This window comes from Trifolium pratense, linkage group LG1 (genome assembly GCF_020283565.1).
Source record: "Trifolium pratense cultivar HEN17-A07 linkage group LG1, ARS_RC_1.1, whole genome shotgun sequence".
In the NCBI taxonomy this organism is placed as follows: Eukaryota; Viridiplantae; Streptophyta; class Magnoliopsida; order Fabales; family Fabaceae; genus Trifolium; species Trifolium pratense.
In genome coordinates this window covers 3542834-3562057 of record NC_060059.1, presented here as the reverse complement: position 1 = coordinate 3562057, position 19224 = coordinate 3542834, and the positions used below count along the sequence as shown (strand labels likewise).

Sequence of the window (19224 nt, the reverse complement as noted above, 5' to 3'; positions counted from 1 at the left end):
TAATCAAATATGAATTAAAGCTATAAGCACCACAAGTGATGTTAATCATAAGTCACAAACTTTCTTTTTATGAAGAGCCTTAAATTGCTCATCAAAAGATGATTATATATGTAGTTAGTTTGATAAGTTTGCTATACTCAGCTTAGGAATTCACATCTTTCCAATAAATACTGATATAAAAATCAGTGACCAACTACCATGGAAATCACTGAGTATTCTGCTTAATAAATTTAAGATGTCTTCATTCACAAATTAAGTAGTGTAATGCTTCCTAGAAATAGTACACTTATAGAGAGATCTTTAAAAAAGGGGACCATTATAGCATCCATACAAGAGGCATTATATTTCCATAGACTGAATTCCAGACCTAGCCTTTGCTTTATTCTTCCTCTTCTTCGACCCATTTATGTTTGGTCTTTTCTTGGGTTGTTGTTCCACTACTGGTTCTGGTTGTGTGCTCCGTAAGTGTTGAAAAATGGCAGCCAAGGGATCCACTTGGGTGGAATGATCCTTAAAAAACTCAGACAATCGTTGTCCCTCCTTCAATCTGATGAATAAGTGATAAGGGTTACAAAAATACTATTTTACATATCAACTGTATAGCAGCCAATATAATTGAATTATGTAGCAAACACTCACACTAATGTCTGTCGATTTTTACAATTAATCTTGAAGTTTTCCTCATTGCTTGGTTTCTGTGGCTCCTTTAACTCCGGAAGGGTCTCTAAGAATGAAGAGAGGTTATATGCTTTCAATTTTTTCTGCCGCCTTTGATGTTTGCTCTTGTTCTGACAGAATAAAACATTTTCCCAAAATCAATAACACTGATGTTTTGCACATAAAATAAGAGGGGCATACATATCTAAAAGAACTTTGGTCCAGTTAGTAAAAAATTGCACCAATCGTGTCATCAGGACATTCACAGCAAATATTTATTCACAAATCTTCAAGATAATTAGTATGTTCTGGTTTGAATTAGCTCTTAAGTATTGGGAATTTTTCAATTAAAATAAGGTGTAGTTCTTTGCTTTTGAAAAAACCTTTATATGTTTCTAAGTGCTTATGGACAAATTAAATGAGACACCTTCTGAAAAATTGAGATGCATGATCTAATTTCAACTAGCACAAGAGGCTGCTCATGTTTAAACACCTGCAATTATTGCAACACTCTTTTTATATTTTCTGTCATGAACACCTGCAATTATTTTCTTTTTATATTTTATCAAAATTGGTTCTAATTCTAAATACATAAAAAGTAAGGCTTCAGTCCGCATATCATCACAAGTTTACTGTGCCCCTTGTTTTCTTTAAAGAGCAAGAAAAAAATTGTACGTTTCTTTGCAACTCCAGACAAGTCAATATTGGTTTTACCAAGTAAGTTGTAATTAAATATATCGGGAACTCCCAACTTTTATTATACTAATGCAACAATCACATACACAACATTTCATCAAGATCTACAGACGGGTAGCACATAAATGAGTTTATCAAAATTAAACTGAAAAATTTCCTTAGATTATAATCTTTCTGTAAGCAACAAAATAACACAAACATCCATATACGACTATCAGAGCAGGCACAACACGTGTTAATCATGACAAATGACATATCCTAATCTGCAACTATTGGGATTTGGAAACCATGACAAACTCATGTGATGAAAAAGGAAAGTACTAGAACAGAAAAGTATTTAAAATTTCCAGGAACAAGATAACATTTTAAAATCAATTGTCAATCAATGATTTATAATAACCAGCATATGATTAACTTTAGGCACTGATAATGAGATTCTCACCTTAGAAATAGACTTTTGTGCAGTCAAGGAAGCAACAACATTTTTCACCTCTACAATAACAGCACGGGTGGGAAGGAGTTAAATTTCTAGACAGGTGCGTGTAACATATGAACCAAACCACAAACTATAATCTTTGTATACACGAAAATAAAACAGATACATAGAACTCCTTAGTCCTTACATAAAACTAGCACACATGACCAGAAATTATACTGTTGTAATTCAAAAGATGAAAAACTTGACCCCAAAAACTTACTGGTATAAAACTGTAGCTTTTTCTCAAACTTGCGGTCCGACTTTGAATCTGATGAATCTGACCTGCACACGTGAAAAGCTCGACCTCAGACTTGCGTAAACGCTAAGCAATCAAAAAGAAACTAATTTTAACTTTCAATAGAGAAGTGATTAACCTTGTATTTGTCTTTCCCATTGCTGTAAAACTTAGGGTATGAAGAGAGCCAAATCCTATTATAAAAGATACACAAGCTAAATTTAAAATTCACAAACATAAATCAGTAGCAACAAAACAAAATCTCTAATGAAGTGAACGGCGAAACGAAATTAGAATTGAAACAATACAAAATCTAAATTGATTTGCATAAATTAGAAGCATGACTCATAATCACATTGTTACATAAATAATCATTATTTATTGGATGACAATAATTCAGAATTCCAATAATTTTCAGCCCAAAAACAAAGGGAAAAAGTTAATCTCATACTACGATCGCACTAAGCAACATAGAATACACGTTTCTACAATTATCAATTTCTAGGGTTCAAGTTTCCCCCAATTTTTAAGCAAGCAACATCAAATTGATCGAATGGAGATGACAATTGACAACAAAGTGCATAGTCCAAACAAACCTAAAGGAATGCGAATAGTGTGGACAGAAGAGAAGAAGGGAATCGAGTAGGGGAAAGAGGCGCCGCCGCAGTCACCGGAGCAGGGGAGATAATTCGGTGAAAAGGTGTTAGCTAGAGGGTGAACTTGAGAGTATGAAACACCTAAAAACTTTGGGTATTTCAGTAATTTGGATTTTATATTTTATTTTTAAAATTAGAGCGAAAACAATATAAAAGTAAAAATCTATATAATATTTTGTTTGTTTCCCGGGTAGCCTTTGGTTGATGAGTCACTTTGAAACATAGAGATACTTGGTTCGAAACTTGGTATTAGAAAAAAAAAATCTATATAATATTTTAAAGTTTTTTTTTAATGGTTTATAATATTTGAAAGGGGTAATTTTTTAAATTAAGAACATCTATGCATCAACGATTAAATAGACGTTTCAACTAAGTTGATACACCTAAACACACCTATATCTCATATTAGGTTTTGTGATCTTGTCCCATAAGTTATAGCCAGTGGCGACTCCAGGAATGTTAGAGAGCCTGGGCAAATTTTTTGAGGAAATTTTATCAGGGGCGTACTCAATGTCTGCCCATCTAGAATTAAATATGTTGGTCATGTAAAACTTGTCTTTATATTCATCAGAGCCATCAACGACTTTTAAGAATATATGTCCTCCTTCACAAATGCCAATAAAATTTATCAAAGGCCTCCTTTGCACATCTGTCCAGCCATTAGAAACCAACGTAACTCCCTTCAATGTCCACAAAGATTTTATAGGTTGAAGCAACCTATCAATATGAGCTCTTTCTTGCTTCAAAAGAGTGGTTCTTAGAGCATTATAACTTAAAGGGAGGAAGCCACTAAGGTTGTGATTAGCAGCAAAAGAATAAGAACTAACATAGTAAGGATTTCTAGCAAGATGGAAAGATAAGACACCAGCATAAAATACCATTGCTATATTTTCTATAAGATGATTCATATCCTCAACATTGAAGGCATTTTCTATACTACTCTTTCTTCTCTTTTGTGGCACTACCGATGGGATTCGAGACATTTTATCGGTAGACAATGAAACATGTTTAGGCATAACTATTAACAAAACACACATTAATAAAACATTAACAAAGTTTACTAAAATAAAACAACATCTAAGTTGAAGGTAAATAGCAGACAAAACAATCATATTTTTCAACGGAAGTCCTTCATATATTTCCCTAGCAAACTCCATTGCACCACAATTTGCATACATGTTAATGAGAGCACTCTGTAAATGCGAGTCAATAGCAAAACCATTATCCTTCACAAACTCATGAATTGTTCTGCCATAACTTAAATTCCCAGTATGACCACAAACATAAAGCACAGTACAAAGACACTATTGCAGATCAAGATGAATTTAGAACAAAAACCCTTCATTCTCACTATTTTAGAACAAAAACACTATTGAAGAACCAACCAAAACTACTTATTTATATAACCAAAACAGCTTATTTATATAATCACTTAACAATCAAAACAGCTTAATAAATTTAAAATTCAAAACAACACCAAATCATCAAACAAAGATTCTAGATTGAGAAGGTTAGGTTGTTAAAAATTAATTGCAGTATGTTAGTTTGCTTACCTCAAACGAGACGAAGAGAAAGAGTGAGTGCGGTGCGGCTGCGGCGGAAGATTGAACGGCTTTACGGCGAGGTGAGGGAGAGAGATTGAGAGCAGGGAGAGAGGGATTGAGAGCAGCGGCCGGCGGGTGAGAGAGGAACTGAGAGCAGCAATTTTGAGAGAGAGGGATCGAGAAAGAGAAAGCAAGTACTACTCTTCCTTTTTCTGTTTTTGTTTTCATTTAAAAAAAAATAAAAAATAAAAAATAAAAAAAAAAAAAGAAAAAGGGCAGCCCAGGCACGTGCCAGGCATGCCCGGCGGTATACTCGCCACTGGTTATAGCTCAAATGACAAAAAATATTGAAATTGTTAATTCAGGGTGTCGTGATCCGGGCTCAAACTCGATATCTCACAATTATGTGAGTTTAATTTTAGTAGATTGCAACTTCATACCTCATTCGAGACAAAAAAAAAAGGTTTTTATCCCCTTTTAAAAATATATAAAATAAATGTTATTTTCAATTAAATTTTGTTTCCTAACTAATTTTACACTCCCGTATCGTTTTGGAAATGAGTTAGAATACACAAAGAAAAATCTGTTTATCAGTTTGTATTGGGCTCAACTAAAGCCCAACGAATTAACGTATGCGCCGTGATATTGCCATCCCTGTTTACCCACGCAGCAGAGATCCCATTCAACATTGAGAGAAACCTATAGCAGTGACAAACGATTTCTCCCTAATTGGTTATGGGAAAAGTTTTGCGATTCAAAGTCTTCGCTATGAGTTCTGCATCGAGCTCGATAATTGTGTTGCTAAGGAGGTTGTCTTCGACAAATTGGAGAGCTTATTTGAGTCATGTAACTTGTGTCGTAGCCACGTTGTGTGACCTAGCATTCCACCCTCGCACCCGTACGAGCACATTATTTTAGGTTCATTGAATAAAACATGTATCTGAACCATTAGGTTCGGTGAATAAAATATGTATTTGGATTAAAGTTATTTTTTGCTTATATTCAAAATCGGATGAAGTAAATTCTAAACTTTTTTTTTTTTGAAACAGCAAAAATTATTAGAAAACCTCAAACAATGCATGAAATATGCCAAGCGAGAGAACATGATACATAAGAGACAAAATAAAAACAAGGAGCTAGAACCAAGCCTCATGAAACTTAAAAAAGCACCAAAACTAAAGGGCACACTAAAACAAGCCTCTGCACACCAAAAGAAACCACAACACGTCACATAAACGAGGTCCATAGCTAGATGGCACTCAACAGTTTCCAGGCTACCAAAGACAACATCAATACGACCTATGAAAATGCTACTAGACTCAAACTCCCGATCTCGAACCAAAAGTGATCGGTCTATCGGAGTCAAAGAAGCAGCTCCGCGAGCCAAAATTAATTGGTCAAACGGTAGAATGAAGACATAGGTAGAAATTCAACATTTCTCTTTAATTTCTCTCTCTTAAACTTCTCATTCCCCTATTTCACGGGTCTGGATCCTCTCCAGTCACATGAGAGGTCCAGTGAGATCTTCACCGTTCAAAATTAAAGAATTAAAATTAAAATTAAAAAATATAAAAATTGAATGGTGTGGATAACCCTTGATAATAATGTCACGGGAGATACCCCACTCCACCTATTTCACTCATACCAAACACAGCATTAATGTGTTTCAACTTTCAACCGTACAATTTGTCCCTTTCGTCTAAGGGATAAAAAAGTTGGAAGAGTTCTGCCCGTCACTCATAACACAAGAACATCACATGTTTGTACTTTGACTTTGTCGTCTCTTCAGAGTTAAAACGAACCGTATACCGCTCATGTCTCCGTCCAAAGAGTATTTTCATAAAATTTCCTAAAAATAAAAATAGCGTCAAATACATCGTACTTTCATTTTGAGCTGAATAAAAACAAAAACGATCATGAAGATTTCTCTATCCATATTCGCGTTTTTCTGTGCGATTTCCGTCGCGGCAGCTTCCAAAGCCTATCCATCCGTCCCCGGTCTCGATTCCGGCGACTGTTCTCTCACCGGCGACGAAACTACTCTTGTTCCTCCACGACGAGAAGTCTACGATGATGGACGAATATACGATATTTCACACCGGTACTTTCCTGACTTGCCGGTTTGGGATTCTGATGAAGGATTAGGTCATTTTCTATGGCTTACTTATAGCATCAAGAATGGATCACGCGCTAATGGCTCAGCTTTTCAGCTTGGTGCTCACACCGGTACTCACGTTGACGCGCCTGGTCACTTCTATGATAATTACTACGACGCTGGATTCGATGTTGATTCTCTTGATTTACAACTCCTCAATGGTATATATTCCTTTTTCTCAATGATATCATCAATTTAGTCGCTAAACTATGAAAATGTAATAAGCTGTAGTAAGTGGTAGGTGCTTAGGGTGTGCAAGTGTTGTAAATACTGGGTACTGAGTTGAATTCCTAATCATCTATATCTACATGATACAAAAGTTTTGGTGTCGACTTTAACAAACTCACCTTAACGTAAGACACTTTTTTTTTAGCAACAAAAATCTTTTATTAACAAATTCATCATAACACAAGACATGTCTTTTTTTGGACATAAGTTAGACACAGACATATGCGGAACGTGCCTGTCTGGCCCGCTAGTTAGTAATAGTACTAGTAGCAGTATTCGTTACACCCTCCGGTCACTATTATTATAAGCAAACAATCATTTTTTTAGGTTCATTGAATACCGGATGTATAAGTTACTAATAGTGATTTTTTTGCTTATAATAGTGTGACCGGAGGGTGTATTATTTTGTTTTTTTATTTCATTTATCATTTTGGGAATGCATTGATTGTTGATTATAAACTGGTTACATGTTGACAACTGAACTGATACGCCAATGGTTCTGTTTGTAGGTCTTACCCTTTTGGTTGATGTTCCACGGACCAGCAACATTACTGGTATGTGCGACGGATGCTCTTATTTAAATTGTTTTATTTGTAGAATTGTTACATAACTCAATTTCACAGCCATGTAAATGCCAAATCTTCCCACAGAATAAATGTGGTCGAAAATTATACATTTCTTAGCAGTTTGCAGTGCTGCTCTCAAGCATGAAATTTGGCGGATGCTCTGCTTTCGCATTTACAAAAATGATTTCTGAGCCGTTTCATTTTGAATTTCTGTTATGAAAATGTAAACTTATCCCTGTTATCAGTGGTTATATTTAATTAAAATATCCAGAAATTTTTCTTTTGTCCAGCTGAAGTTATGAAGTCTTTGAATATTCCTAAAGGTGTAAAGCGTGTGCTCTTCAGAACATTAAATACTGACAGGTAAGTTGTATAAGTTACATGCGCCAGGACTGCTGTAGGAACATCTTTTTGTCTGTTTTTCAGAAAAGAAGCGAATTTTAAGATGTTTTTTCTTAATTGTTCTGAAAGTGCTTCTCGAGACAGCTTCATAGTTCTTGCATACACATGAAATGTGTTTTGTATAACATTCATATACGTCTATCTTTTGCAACTTCTTATCACCCAGTTTCAATTTTACCTTCTGAGTCATTGTAATGTGTACTGTTAGCCTAGACATGAGCAATAGTTTCTTCATTTTATCTGTATGATTTAAGATGGATAGGCCCGGCCGTTGGACGATGGAGACGGGGTGGGCGACAGAGGTTATACTTAAGAACACAATTTGCTAAGTACCAATGATATATCACTCTCAAGGGGAGCATGGAAATGAGATCTGAACTTATAGCTATTAATTCCAAAACAAATTTTGTAAGACAATAATAATTCTATTTAACGTATAAAAGAGAGAGAAAGGATTAGAAAAAGATCTATGACTCTAATGAGTGAACTTTATGGATTAAAAGTTATGGAACATATTTAGAAGGAAAAAATAGGAGAATTCTTAGCAGTTCTCAAGTATATTTGGATGGTGGAGATTTGAGGATATGAGAGGGACGGGAAGGGTTTTAATGAAAAGATTTAAATAAAAAGGTTCATAGATAATCCTTCCCCTTCATTTTAGTCCAATATAAACTTGAGTGTGTTTGATTTGATCTTGCTATTTTGACCTGAATGATCCATATATCAGTATATAATTTTAACCTTGCAATTTCAACCTTTAGCTTAGTGATATGTATTTGTGTATTAGAAGCTGCGTGTGACTTGAAGGCAACTTTTTTGTTGAATGTTAGGCGGCTTATGTTTAAGAAGGAATTTGACTCGAGCTTTGTTGGGTTTCTGGAGGATGGTGCAAAATGGCTGGTGGAGAACACTGACATCAAACTTGTAGGTGAGATAGCAAACACTATTTTGGATTTGGGTTGCTTCCTCTAAAAAAATGTTCTTCTGTCCCTTTTTTACTCAAATAACCAGTATCCACTGTCCATAGTTTGGAATTTTAATTTAAACAGTCACATTTATCTTTTAAAACAGTCTTCATTATCTAACAATGCGGGGTCATTAGCTTATGTAGGTTTTATAGCGCACTTCAAATTCTGGCTATTTCTTCTGTCTTGACTTAGTCTATGTTATAATATTTTCCGGTGCATATGACAACCATTTTTAAGCATGTGATTTATTTTTATGGTGCCTTTAAAGCATAATTTTATTTTAAACAGACTATATGGTAGTTATTATATTTGTTTTTATATAGGAGCCAACCTAGTTGACTTTATGTCCACTGATTCTATTCTCAATGTTTGCTAATTAATAAATTATTGCAATTTGCAAATGCACAAGATTCAGAGCATAGATGATTATTTTGAATTACTGACCTCTCTCCCCTAAGGATATGTCATGTGCGGACTGTTTTTCTTGCACCATTTTTCACCTGTTATATTGGATATTAATAATAATGGCCTCTGTACATATCCTATTATACACTTTGGTAATTGTATAAGGCCTGACAATGATCAATTCCTTGCCCTTGATTGGTTAGTTCAGCAGTCTAATACTCTATGTATTTGTTGCATTGCATGCCCTGGTTCCCCAATAGTTACAAAAAAGCTCCTGTAACATAAGTATGTCCTAGACATGTGCTATGTTTAGGGCTGTGCCATTTTTCTTCCAGTTACATTAGTATCTACCTCAGTTCCTCCCATTTTTTTCTCGTACAAAGGTTGTAATTTCCTTCAGGTTTTTAAAGGTCTTCAATTTGTGAATCACCTTGAGCAATACTTCATTGTGGCCAAGTTTCATATGAAGCCTTTCTTTCACACAGAACTTAAGTTTAAGATTGTGTGTGTGTGTGTTAGAGATATCAAGCATGGGTGTAGAACAGCGACGAATTAACCATTGTCAAATGTGTGAGTGACAGCGCAGTTTTTCCTCGTTTGCTTGTTATCTTTTCTTTTTGTTTCAAAATATAAAAATAGCTATTAGCATGCACTTCTTGAGATCCACTACCTGGTGTGGTGTCAATATTCTATATGACATATGGAGGAGGCATGGCTCCTCAATTTTTTTCTCCTTCTCAATTTTTGGTGATGTAATTGTAGGAGTTGATTACTTATCTGCTGCAGCTTATGTTCACTCGGTTGAGTCTCATCTTGTTTTTCTGGAAAGCAGGGTAAGAAAGTTTTCTCCTCTGGTGATAATTTCTGCATATTTTACTCCTTAATTATATTAATTATTCCTACTATTTTGAGTTGAAAAAAGTAAAAATAAAATAAAAATACCAATAAGATATCGTGGGACGAAGATTGGGATTTGAGACTATTCTCTCTTCTTGAACTTTCAAACTTTTAATATTGATAATGGCGGGTTCTATTCTATGCTCATGTGCGGATTTTGGCACTCTTCATTGGCAATAAATTTCATTGGTGTGCCCAACAAGAGTGATGGTATATGTCCTCTACCATGCGGGTTCTATGCTCATGTGTGGATTTTGGCACTCGTTATTGGCAATAAATTTCATTGGTGTACCCAACAAGAGTGATGGTATATGTCCTCTACCATTTGATGTCTTGTTCGGGGAAATAACTATTTATTGGATCGCTTCATACCTCTAGTCATCAAATTGAGTCTGACCGGTGACGATAGTCTTGATAATTTATGAAGTTTATGAAATGGATAGCTATCAGCACTGCTAATTTTCTCTATTCATCAATCATCAGTCCTAATAGAATTTTATAGGGGATAAGGGTTTTATCAGCACTTCCAAAGCTCTGCTCAACCTATTTTGTGTGTTCAAAATGATTATTCATTTGATACATCTTTACTTAGGGGAAGGTTAAGATGGTGAACTATATGTATTGATCATCTTGGTGAACTGAAAAAATAACCATCGATTTTATGCTAAAAAAAGGCAATAAATATTAAATAGTTCACCATGAACCAAACCAATAAATATAGTTCATATTAACTGTCACCCTTTACTCAATGCTCCATCCTCCGGCCTGAATTCATTCATTTGGGTTCAGCTGCTGATGAATCAATCCATATTAGTGGCACATTTGCATTCTATTCTTGGAGACTGTTGTCACCATTTGACAAATAATGTTCAGTTTATTTGGAGCAATATTTTCAGTTTTAGTCGAAAGAAGATATAGTTGGTTGAAGAGAGAGGTTGCTAGAATGGGTATGTTGATTTCCTTTTTTGAAAAATCATCAGTAAGCTATGCACTAACAATGTTCAAATGCATCAGGAAATCATTCTTGTTGAAGGCCTTAAACTAGATGGTGTCCCAACAGGATTATATTCACTCAACTGCTTGCCTCTCAGGTTGGTTGGTTCTGAGGCATCACCAATACGATGCATTCTGATCGGATGATGAGGTCCACGTGAGTTCCACGGTAAGAATGTATTTATGCCATCAACCTCAAACTCTTCAAGTCTCTTATTGTTTATCCTGATCCTTACCGAGTCAAATGTTGATATAGGGTGAAACGGCCGTAGGAAGCAACATAGCCTGAAGATAGTCAGCTCAGCAGTCTAATCAATAAGGAGCATTTTGTTGCAAACAAAACTGATTGTAAAAATCTCGAATGGTTTTCTTTTATGAGCTTAGGCTGGAAATGCGCTGGTCTAATGTATGTACTAGTAGTAGTGATCTATTAGTATTGTTGTGACCAATAGTTGAGGACTTGTATACCTATAATAAACTTGTGTTTTCAACGTTTGGCTAACAAGTCCTTTTGCACTATTTAAACTCGAAGACCTGTGCACATAAATTGTTGATATTTATTTATATGAATGAACTGCTCTTTAAATAATAACAAATATTTCTCTCTTGTAAGTTGTAAGAGTTTACCAGACGACTTAAACAGTTTTAGGAATATCCCGTCTAGCTATTTATCAAATAAAATTGGTTAAGTTAAATTATACATTTTGGTATTTTAAGTTTATTTTAAGTTTCATTTTGATCTCTAAATTTTGTTTATTTTATTTTGGTCCTTTAAATTACAACCGTTAGATTATTTTGCCCCTTACGTTTTTTTTTTTCATTTCATTTTTGTCCCTTAAGTTTTGAATTTTGATTGTTAAACATTTTGGTACCTTAAATTACAAATATTAATATATTTTGATCTCTAATAATGGACTAAATTTTTGTCAAAAAAAATAATGGACTAAATTGTCTAATGTTTGTAATTTAAAAGACCAAATTGTCTAATATTCTTAACTTAAGGGACCAAGATGGAATGAAAATAAATTAAATGACCAAATTGCATAATGTTTTAATTCAAGGGATTAAAATAAAATAAAAAATCAAATTGCATTGCATGTATATGTTAAAGAATGTGTTTACAACTGCTTTGATTTATATGTATCATGCGAATTCATTTTACCTCGTTTTTCATGTATTAAATACCACTCTTTAAGTCATTCATGATATATGAGAGTGAATATTATATATGTTAAAAATTCAAAGTAATTCAAAATTTTAACCCTAACTGGTTTTTTAAATAATTGGTATAAAATTTTGTAACATTTAATTCTTTTTAGAGAAACTATATAATGCATGAGTTGTCACTTTGAATCTAAGCAAAGAAAGAACATTTCTACTATTAATTATTCCATGGTTTCTCTTTTCTCTTTATCTATTTTTTATTTATATTTTCATCTTTACCTTTCTTAATTCTTTTTTTTTTCTTTTTCTTTTTCTCACAAACATGTTCAGGGTCTACCACTATATTATATATATAACATTATAATATAACCTTATTAAATATCAATGACTTTTTTATGAAAAGAAACCTCCATCTGTTTGTGAGCATTGTTTACTTCTACACCGCATATTTTTGGCATTGGCACATTGTCAATGTCATGTCATAATTTTTTTTAAAGAAAACTAAATTATATTTTATTAGTATTTTAAAATACTTATTTAAAAGTCATAACAAAATATGTTTTAAAGCGCTACTAAGATTGAGAGTTGTTAAGAAAAGAAATATAAGAATAATAATAAATACTTTACATCGGATAAAACATATTTTGCTTACCCGTGAGCCATTATCATGTTCATGCAATCCAGTGGAGTTTTTCTTTAAAAAAAAATAAAATTAAGGCAAAGTGTTTATGTCATGGGCCAATTGTTCATTCAATACAAGTTTTACTTTCTTTTTCTTTTTCGTGACCACCATAAAAATATTGTGACCACTATTTTTTTTGGTAGTTATATCATAGGATTTATCGAAAAATCTAAAAATTAACGATAACTTGACACATTATGACCCTAATAGAATCGTCCATTCATTCACCAATAGACTTATGAAAGTTTGATTATTAACAACCGAGATGTACATGAATTAAAGGGTTGTCTAGTTTTTGGATATTTGATTTATTGCGAGTTATTTGACATCTAAAAGCGTCAAATATAGGATGCTCTTAAGGAGGTTGGCCGACATCATTATGACGATGACATTGACAATGCTTAATAAAAAAATAGGCTATGTATACTTGCATAATAATAATAAAAAAAACTGAAAGATGAAATTGTAATTATATACTTGCTTAATAAAAAAAGAGTTATTTATAATGATGTTTTGTTAATATAGGAGTACAATGTAATTATGATCGAAAGTCTTATCATTTTAGAGTGTTCCTTATTTAGCGGATCTTTTGAATATTGTTTGCCTCTACCCAAACATCATTTTTATAAAAAAATTATTTGTACATTGAATTTCCGAAAGATAAAGTTGTTGTTGCCGTAAACCATTTCATTTTTTTCTTCTTCTAGGTTTGGACCGTGAAACTAGTAGTTTTTATATTTTTATTTATTTAATTTAAAAAACATAGTATTTTATATTTTTAATTTAATTAAAATCCACATAGCATATGACATATCATAAAATATGTGTCAGCTCAGCCAAGAATCGAGCAAGGGGCTACCAAATAAAAAAGAAGACAAATTCGAAGGTCAAGATAGCACAAAATAAATTTGAGGTTAAAATTCACAATTAACCTTTTAATAAATTACTTGATATTATAACTGACCACCGAGCTAGATTAAAATGATGGTGAAAGTAAAAAAAAATAAATCCAGAATTCAATATAATTTTGGATGTGTAGGACCCATCTCAAACACTGAAGTAGGAACTTACTATATTGTAATTTTGCAATTAAATTAGATAAGTCGACACAGTGCGCAAATTAGCACACAATCAACAAGTATGAAGTATCAAGCGGCGGTGTTATCTTTGGTGGTGGCAATTTACACCTCGGCGGTGATCGGCGACGATAACCTAATCCCTCCTCGCCGTGAAGTCTACAATAATGGAAAAATCTTCGATATTACTCACAGGTATCAACCGGACATGCCAGCTTTTGAGTCTAGCGATGGTATCGGTCAATTTCTATGGCTTCCAAAGAGCATGAAAAACGGTTCCATCGCTAATAACTCTGAAATGAAGCTTCCAACTCATACCGGTACTCATGTTGATGCTCCTGGTCACGTCTTTGATCATTACTTTGATGCTGGCTTCGATGTTGATTCCCTCGATTTGCATATACTCAATGGTTTCATTCTTCTTTTCAATTCCTGTTCTTTCTTTTCAATTTTCTTGTTCTTTTTATCTGTGTTTTATATTAATATTGTTTTGTTTATGTGATGAATTATTGCAGGTCCTGCTCTTTTAGTTGATGTTCCAAGAGATAGTAATATAACTGGTATGGATAGTATATCTTGTGATAATTTGTGTGTTTAATTTTAGTTTGGATAAACAATTTAATTAAAGACTTTTTTTAGAGCTTAATTAATAAAGTCAAACTGTATAGCATAAGTTCTTATCATACATAATTGCTTATGTATAAAGCCACTAGGTTTGGTCTAGTTGCGAGGGGTTTGGGTAGTATGTTATAAGTCCTGGGTTTGATCCCCGGCTCATTGTAAATAAAAAAAATGATTGCTTATGTATTAGATATTTCTATAACAAAGTATTGAATAAAGTCAAACTGTATTCATATAAAGCTGTTTTCGTAAGCTATACTTAAGATTCAAACTTGTGAAAATAAGCTGAAAACAGCTTATGAACATTTTTCATAAGCTGTTTTCATAAATTCTTTCAGTGTTTCACAAATATTTATGTTGGTAGATAAGTTCAAATAAGTGATTCAAACAGGTTTGTTACCTATTTTAATCTAACTTTCTGATATACTGCCCAGTTTCAATGTTTGTCCTATTCAAATCAGATGTTATTTTGGTTTTTTTATGCAAAAAAAGGATGTAATTTTGTTTTGGAAAAACTAGAGGGCTGGATTTTCTACTGCTATTTATTTTTTGTTGGTCTTAAAAACTGTTGATAAAATGAAAATATGTATTTTTCTTTTCCAGCTGAAGTTATGAAGTCATTAAACATTCCCAGGGGTATAACACGCGTACTATTCCGAACATTAAATACAGACAGGTAATGCGCACAATAGTACTAGTTAAATGAATTTGTATGGTTGTTGGGAGTATCAAAACATTTTGTTAATGTTGGACCAAATTAAACTGTGCTGGTGATAGTTACAAATTTAATAAATTTGAAGAAGTAAGGATCCATGAAATGCATGTAGCGACATTCCCGAACTTTCCAAATATGTGTGTCTCAACTATTTTTGACACTTTTTTGTTCACTTTAATTCCTGTATGTGTTAAACTGAGTGTAGCTAATTGTATTCTTTTTCATTGTACTGGTGTTGACGGCCATATTGTTCATAATAAATAGCCTATTATTAAAGCGGTGGATGCTAACCAAAAGAAACATTTAGTTATGATTTATTTGGGTTCTGGTTACCACTGTTCAAATAGACATTTAGATATGCTCAACGAGGTCTTGAATTTTTTTTTCAGAGTATTATAACTTGTAGCTCATTTGAAGCTAAACCAGAAACTAAAGCTTGTTGAACTTTTAGGCGGCTTATGTTTCAGAAGGAATTTGACTCAAGCTATGTGGGATTCACAGTGGATGGAGCAAAATGGCTAGTGGAGAACACTGACATCAAACTTATTGGTAGGCATAAATTATTTTTCTATATTTCGACTACTTTTACGCATGGCATTTATTCTGTCATTCGTGGCCGGGTCTAGTTTTGCTTTTGTAAATTGCTTCACTTTAAGTTGTTTCTCCTGACTCTGCTTGGTAGGTGCTTCATATATGTCATACAATATTTATTAAATGGAGATAATATTTGAATCTATAGTCAAGAACAGTTGTAGCAGCCGCTATAGCGGCACCTAAGCGCTACATGAAACCCTGTAGTGGCAGCATTTTTTATTACTTGTGTGAACAACTAGTGATCTTAATTTGATTTGGCCTCATCTTTATGATACCTCTCCCTATTACATTATTTATTTGCAACTTGGAACATTGAATTGCTATTATTAGTTTGTACAATAAAACTGTAGAAGAGTCATTCTAAATCTTAACAGGCGACTGGATGTTTCACCATTTCATTTTTTATTGGTATTCAAGATTATATTGGCAAGTGATGTTTCATAAGATCACTCTGCACCTTGATCTTCTTCATTTATGACCAGACCACTACTCTGATGTACTACCTTTTTCATCTTCGATGTATGTTTAGCTGAGAGATATCACACCCCAATTTATTTCTCTTTCAATTCTTTACATTTTTTTGCTCAATTTTGTTGGCTGACATAGATGTATGTGATGTTATGTAGGTGTTGATTACCTATCTGTTGCTTCTTATGACTACTTGATTCCATCTCACCTTGTGTTTTTAAAAGACAGGGTAAGAAAAAGAGTCTCTTATTTCTGAGAATTGATGTGTTTTGTTTGACTTTCAGTTAGCTGATTATTCTCTACCCTTTTTGAGTCAAAACAAATCACATCTCAAGGCCTTTAAGGCCAACATATGCTAGTTTCCCATAAGCCTGGATTTTTTTCTCTGTAAATCTTGCTAAGTGATTTTCGATGTCGGTATCATTCATTTGGTGGGTTCGATGTTCAATACAACTGGGAGCTTTGGTTTTCATCCGTTTTGATTTTTGTAATCATGAACATCATTTGGTGTTTCCACCAATAGAGTTAGTGTGTGTTTGGTTTCACCACAGGGATAGCTAAAAATGATTCTAGACTCATAAAATTGATTTTGACCATATTTAGGTGATGTTGTCTTTAGAATTGATTCTAACTCGAAGTTAGGATTTTTATAACTTTTGACTCTGAATTTGATTTTTACACTGATGTTTACATGAATGTATCCGAACATAATCCACTTCACATTCTACTCACTTTTTAACTACAATCCATTTCTAAAAATCAAGTCATTCATATCCGTTTTTGTTACTGCAAAACTGATCACAAGCTAGTAGATACCAACTCTCTTTTTCTCACAGACAACACACACTTGTACTATAATATCCAATTGTCAAACTTGAAAGTATTTAGTTCTAACAGCATACTACTTGAACAGTTTGGAAAGTTGTTGAAACTGAGTGACCAGTTCGTTGGTGTTTTTATTTGCTGCAGTCTTGATTCCACATCAATCTCAATATTTGGTTGATTTGGTGTCTGTTCTGATAAAATATTAAACTTGATAGTTTGAAAGATATTTTCGAATTAGTTAGTACACAGCTGCAATTTTAAATGAGACTGCTATATCAGTCTTTCTTTTGTTCCTTTGCATAAACAATATTGAATATATGTATTTTGTTGCTTGAATAAGCACCAGAATCAACATGACATGAATTAACTGCTTCCAATTCTTCAGGAAATCATTCTCGTTGAAAGCCTGAAGCTAGATGATGTCCCAGCAGGATTATATTCAGTCCATTGTTTACCTCTAAGGTTGGCTGGTGCTGAGGGATCACCAATCCGATGCATTGTAATCAAGTATTAGGTATGTATGATATTGAGGTGCACAAACTTGGGTTTCCTGTTGCAATTTTTTTATTTTTAAATTTATGGTCTAAAAAGAGCATGTGCTATCTGTTCCAGAATTGTCCGTGCATTGAATTCTGCTAACATAAATTAATTCTTTTCGCTGAATCAATAACAATTTGAAATTGCTGCAGGAAGCAGTGCTGTCTCAAATGCCACAGGAGGAGTGGATCATCAATGATGTATGTATGTTTAGAGCAAGAGGTAGAGAGATGCAGCAATCTGATAGCATTACTTTGAATATAGTTTTATTTTGCCTGCTAGGTTGAACCAAATAAATTGCTGCAATGGTGTCCTTATGGAGTTAGATAGTAAGTAGTAACAATACCGCCAGTGGCGGAACTAGAAAAAATATCGTGGGTGGGCCGAAAAATAGTCAATCTATTTTCAAATTGAATTTTTTGCTATTCTATTTTCACATGTTACTATTTCGGTACCAACAAACTATATTTTTACTCTAAAAATTGTGATTTTTGGCTATAAAGGTGATTTATTGTCTCCAACATTGAATCTAAAAATGAAATATCAAATTTGAGACCAAAATTCACAATTTTTTCCCATTAAAATTCGCCAATTTTACAGCAAAAAAGTAATAAAAAAATATTGAGATATGACTAAAATTGCAACAAATGTGAAAATATGGGACTTTAAAAATTTAATATTAATTAAACATATTTTTTATGTCATTTCATATTTATATACGCTAGTTCAACTGCTAATTTTATCTATTATTATAAATTCAATTAATTATGAACTAACATTTACACTAATACTTGAACTAATATGTGTACCGAATTACTTATAGTCATCAATAATATACTCTAAATTAATATTTATATTAATATTTGTACATATATATACCGGGTGACTTAAAATCATTAATAATACATTTAAATTAATACCCTACATATAAAAAAAATTATTTTTTGGGGGTGGGGGTGGGCCGCGGCCCACCTCAGCCCACCCCTAGGTCCGCTGCTGAATACCGCACTTCAAATTTAGTTGCATATGTTTACATTACACTTTTTGTAAACATCAAATATGGATAAACACTCCAATAAGGCTATGTTTGCATTGCACTTTGCTATGGAATTTTGCAAGTTCAGTTTGTGCCTTGAATTTCACAAAATTCCGTTGTGAATGGCAATGCAGTTTGCTATGGAATTTCGTAAATTCAGTTTGTGCCTCGAAAACTGTGAACAGCAACGCAAACAGTCACTCAACATATGTTTGGCTTTGTGGTGAGATTCCGGTAGTACCCAAATGTAGCAGCTTGACAAATTCTGCAGTAAAAGTGCACTGGAAATGCGGAAAATTGAATGTAACCATTGTGAGGACATACTCAGTAAAATCATTAAAAAGACATGCTCAGTAATTTTGAAAAAGGAAAAGATGTCAATTATTTATCCATAGCATTATAGACCATTTTTGAATTACTTGGAATAAAAATTAAATAAAAATATTGCACAAACAACTGCACGTTTCTGGTCAATGGTTGGTTTGGTGCTTAGTACAGTACTACTAGTGACAACAAAGGCTGCAGTACGTTGCCTTTGAATTCACATGAATCCGAGCACTGCAAAGTGCTTGATTGCTTGAACATAAGCTACTGTTTGGTGCATACATACCTGTTTCTTTTGGTAT

At 33.4% G+C, this 19224-nt stretch overlaps 3 protein-coding genes across 4 annotated transcripts; 2 read left to right on the top strand and 1 right to left on the bottom strand.

Moving 5' to 3' along the window:
* Positions 1-142: 142 nt before the first annotated feature.
* Positions 143-4453, bottom strand: LOC123902767. Of its 2 annotated transcripts, none has more exons than XM_045952554.1 (6): positions 4276-4453; positions 2206-2260; positions 2052-2113; positions 1796-1845; positions 640-788; positions 143-547 (listed from the first exon to the last, which is right to left on the bottom strand). In XM_045952554.1, the coding sequence occupies exons 2-6, from the start codon at positions 2223-2225 to the stop codon at positions 340-342; spliced, it is 489 nt and encodes a 162-aa protein (XP_045808510.1). In that variant the 5' UTR covers positions 2226-2260; positions 4276-4453; the 3' UTR covers positions 143-339. The 2 variants fall into 2 exon arrangements, with proteins under 2 accessions (XP_045808510.1, XP_045808509.1); XM_045952553.1 differs by lacking the exon at positions 4276-4453 and adding an exon at positions 2663-2810.
* A 1479-nt stretch (positions 4454-5932) lies between these two features.
* On the top strand, positions 5933-11411 carry LOC123902766 (cyclase-like protein 2). The gene is made up of 7 exons (XM_045952552.1): positions 5933-6582; positions 7159-7203; positions 7506-7578; positions 8448-8545; positions 9753-9823; positions 10902-11049; positions 11137-11411. Exons 1-6 carry the CDS (start codon positions 6183-6185, stop codon positions 11025-11027), a joined length of 813 nt encoding a protein of 270 aa, XP_045808508.1. The 5' UTR covers positions 5933-6182; the 3' UTR covers positions 11028-11049; positions 11137-11411.
* A 2403-nt stretch (positions 11412-13814) lies between these two features.
* On the top strand, positions 13815-18008 carry LOC123902765 (cyclase-like protein 2). Its single transcript, XM_045952551.1, has 7 exons — positions 13815-14212; positions 14318-14362; positions 15027-15099; positions 15590-15687; positions 16359-16429; positions 17411-17539; positions 17715-18008. The coding sequence occupies exons 1-6, from the start codon at positions 13867-13869 to the stop codon at positions 17537-17539; spliced, it is 762 nt and encodes a 253-aa protein (XP_045808507.1). The 5' UTR covers positions 13815-13866; the 3' UTR covers positions 17715-18008.
* The last annotated feature ends 1216 nt before the right edge of the window (positions 18009-19224 follow it).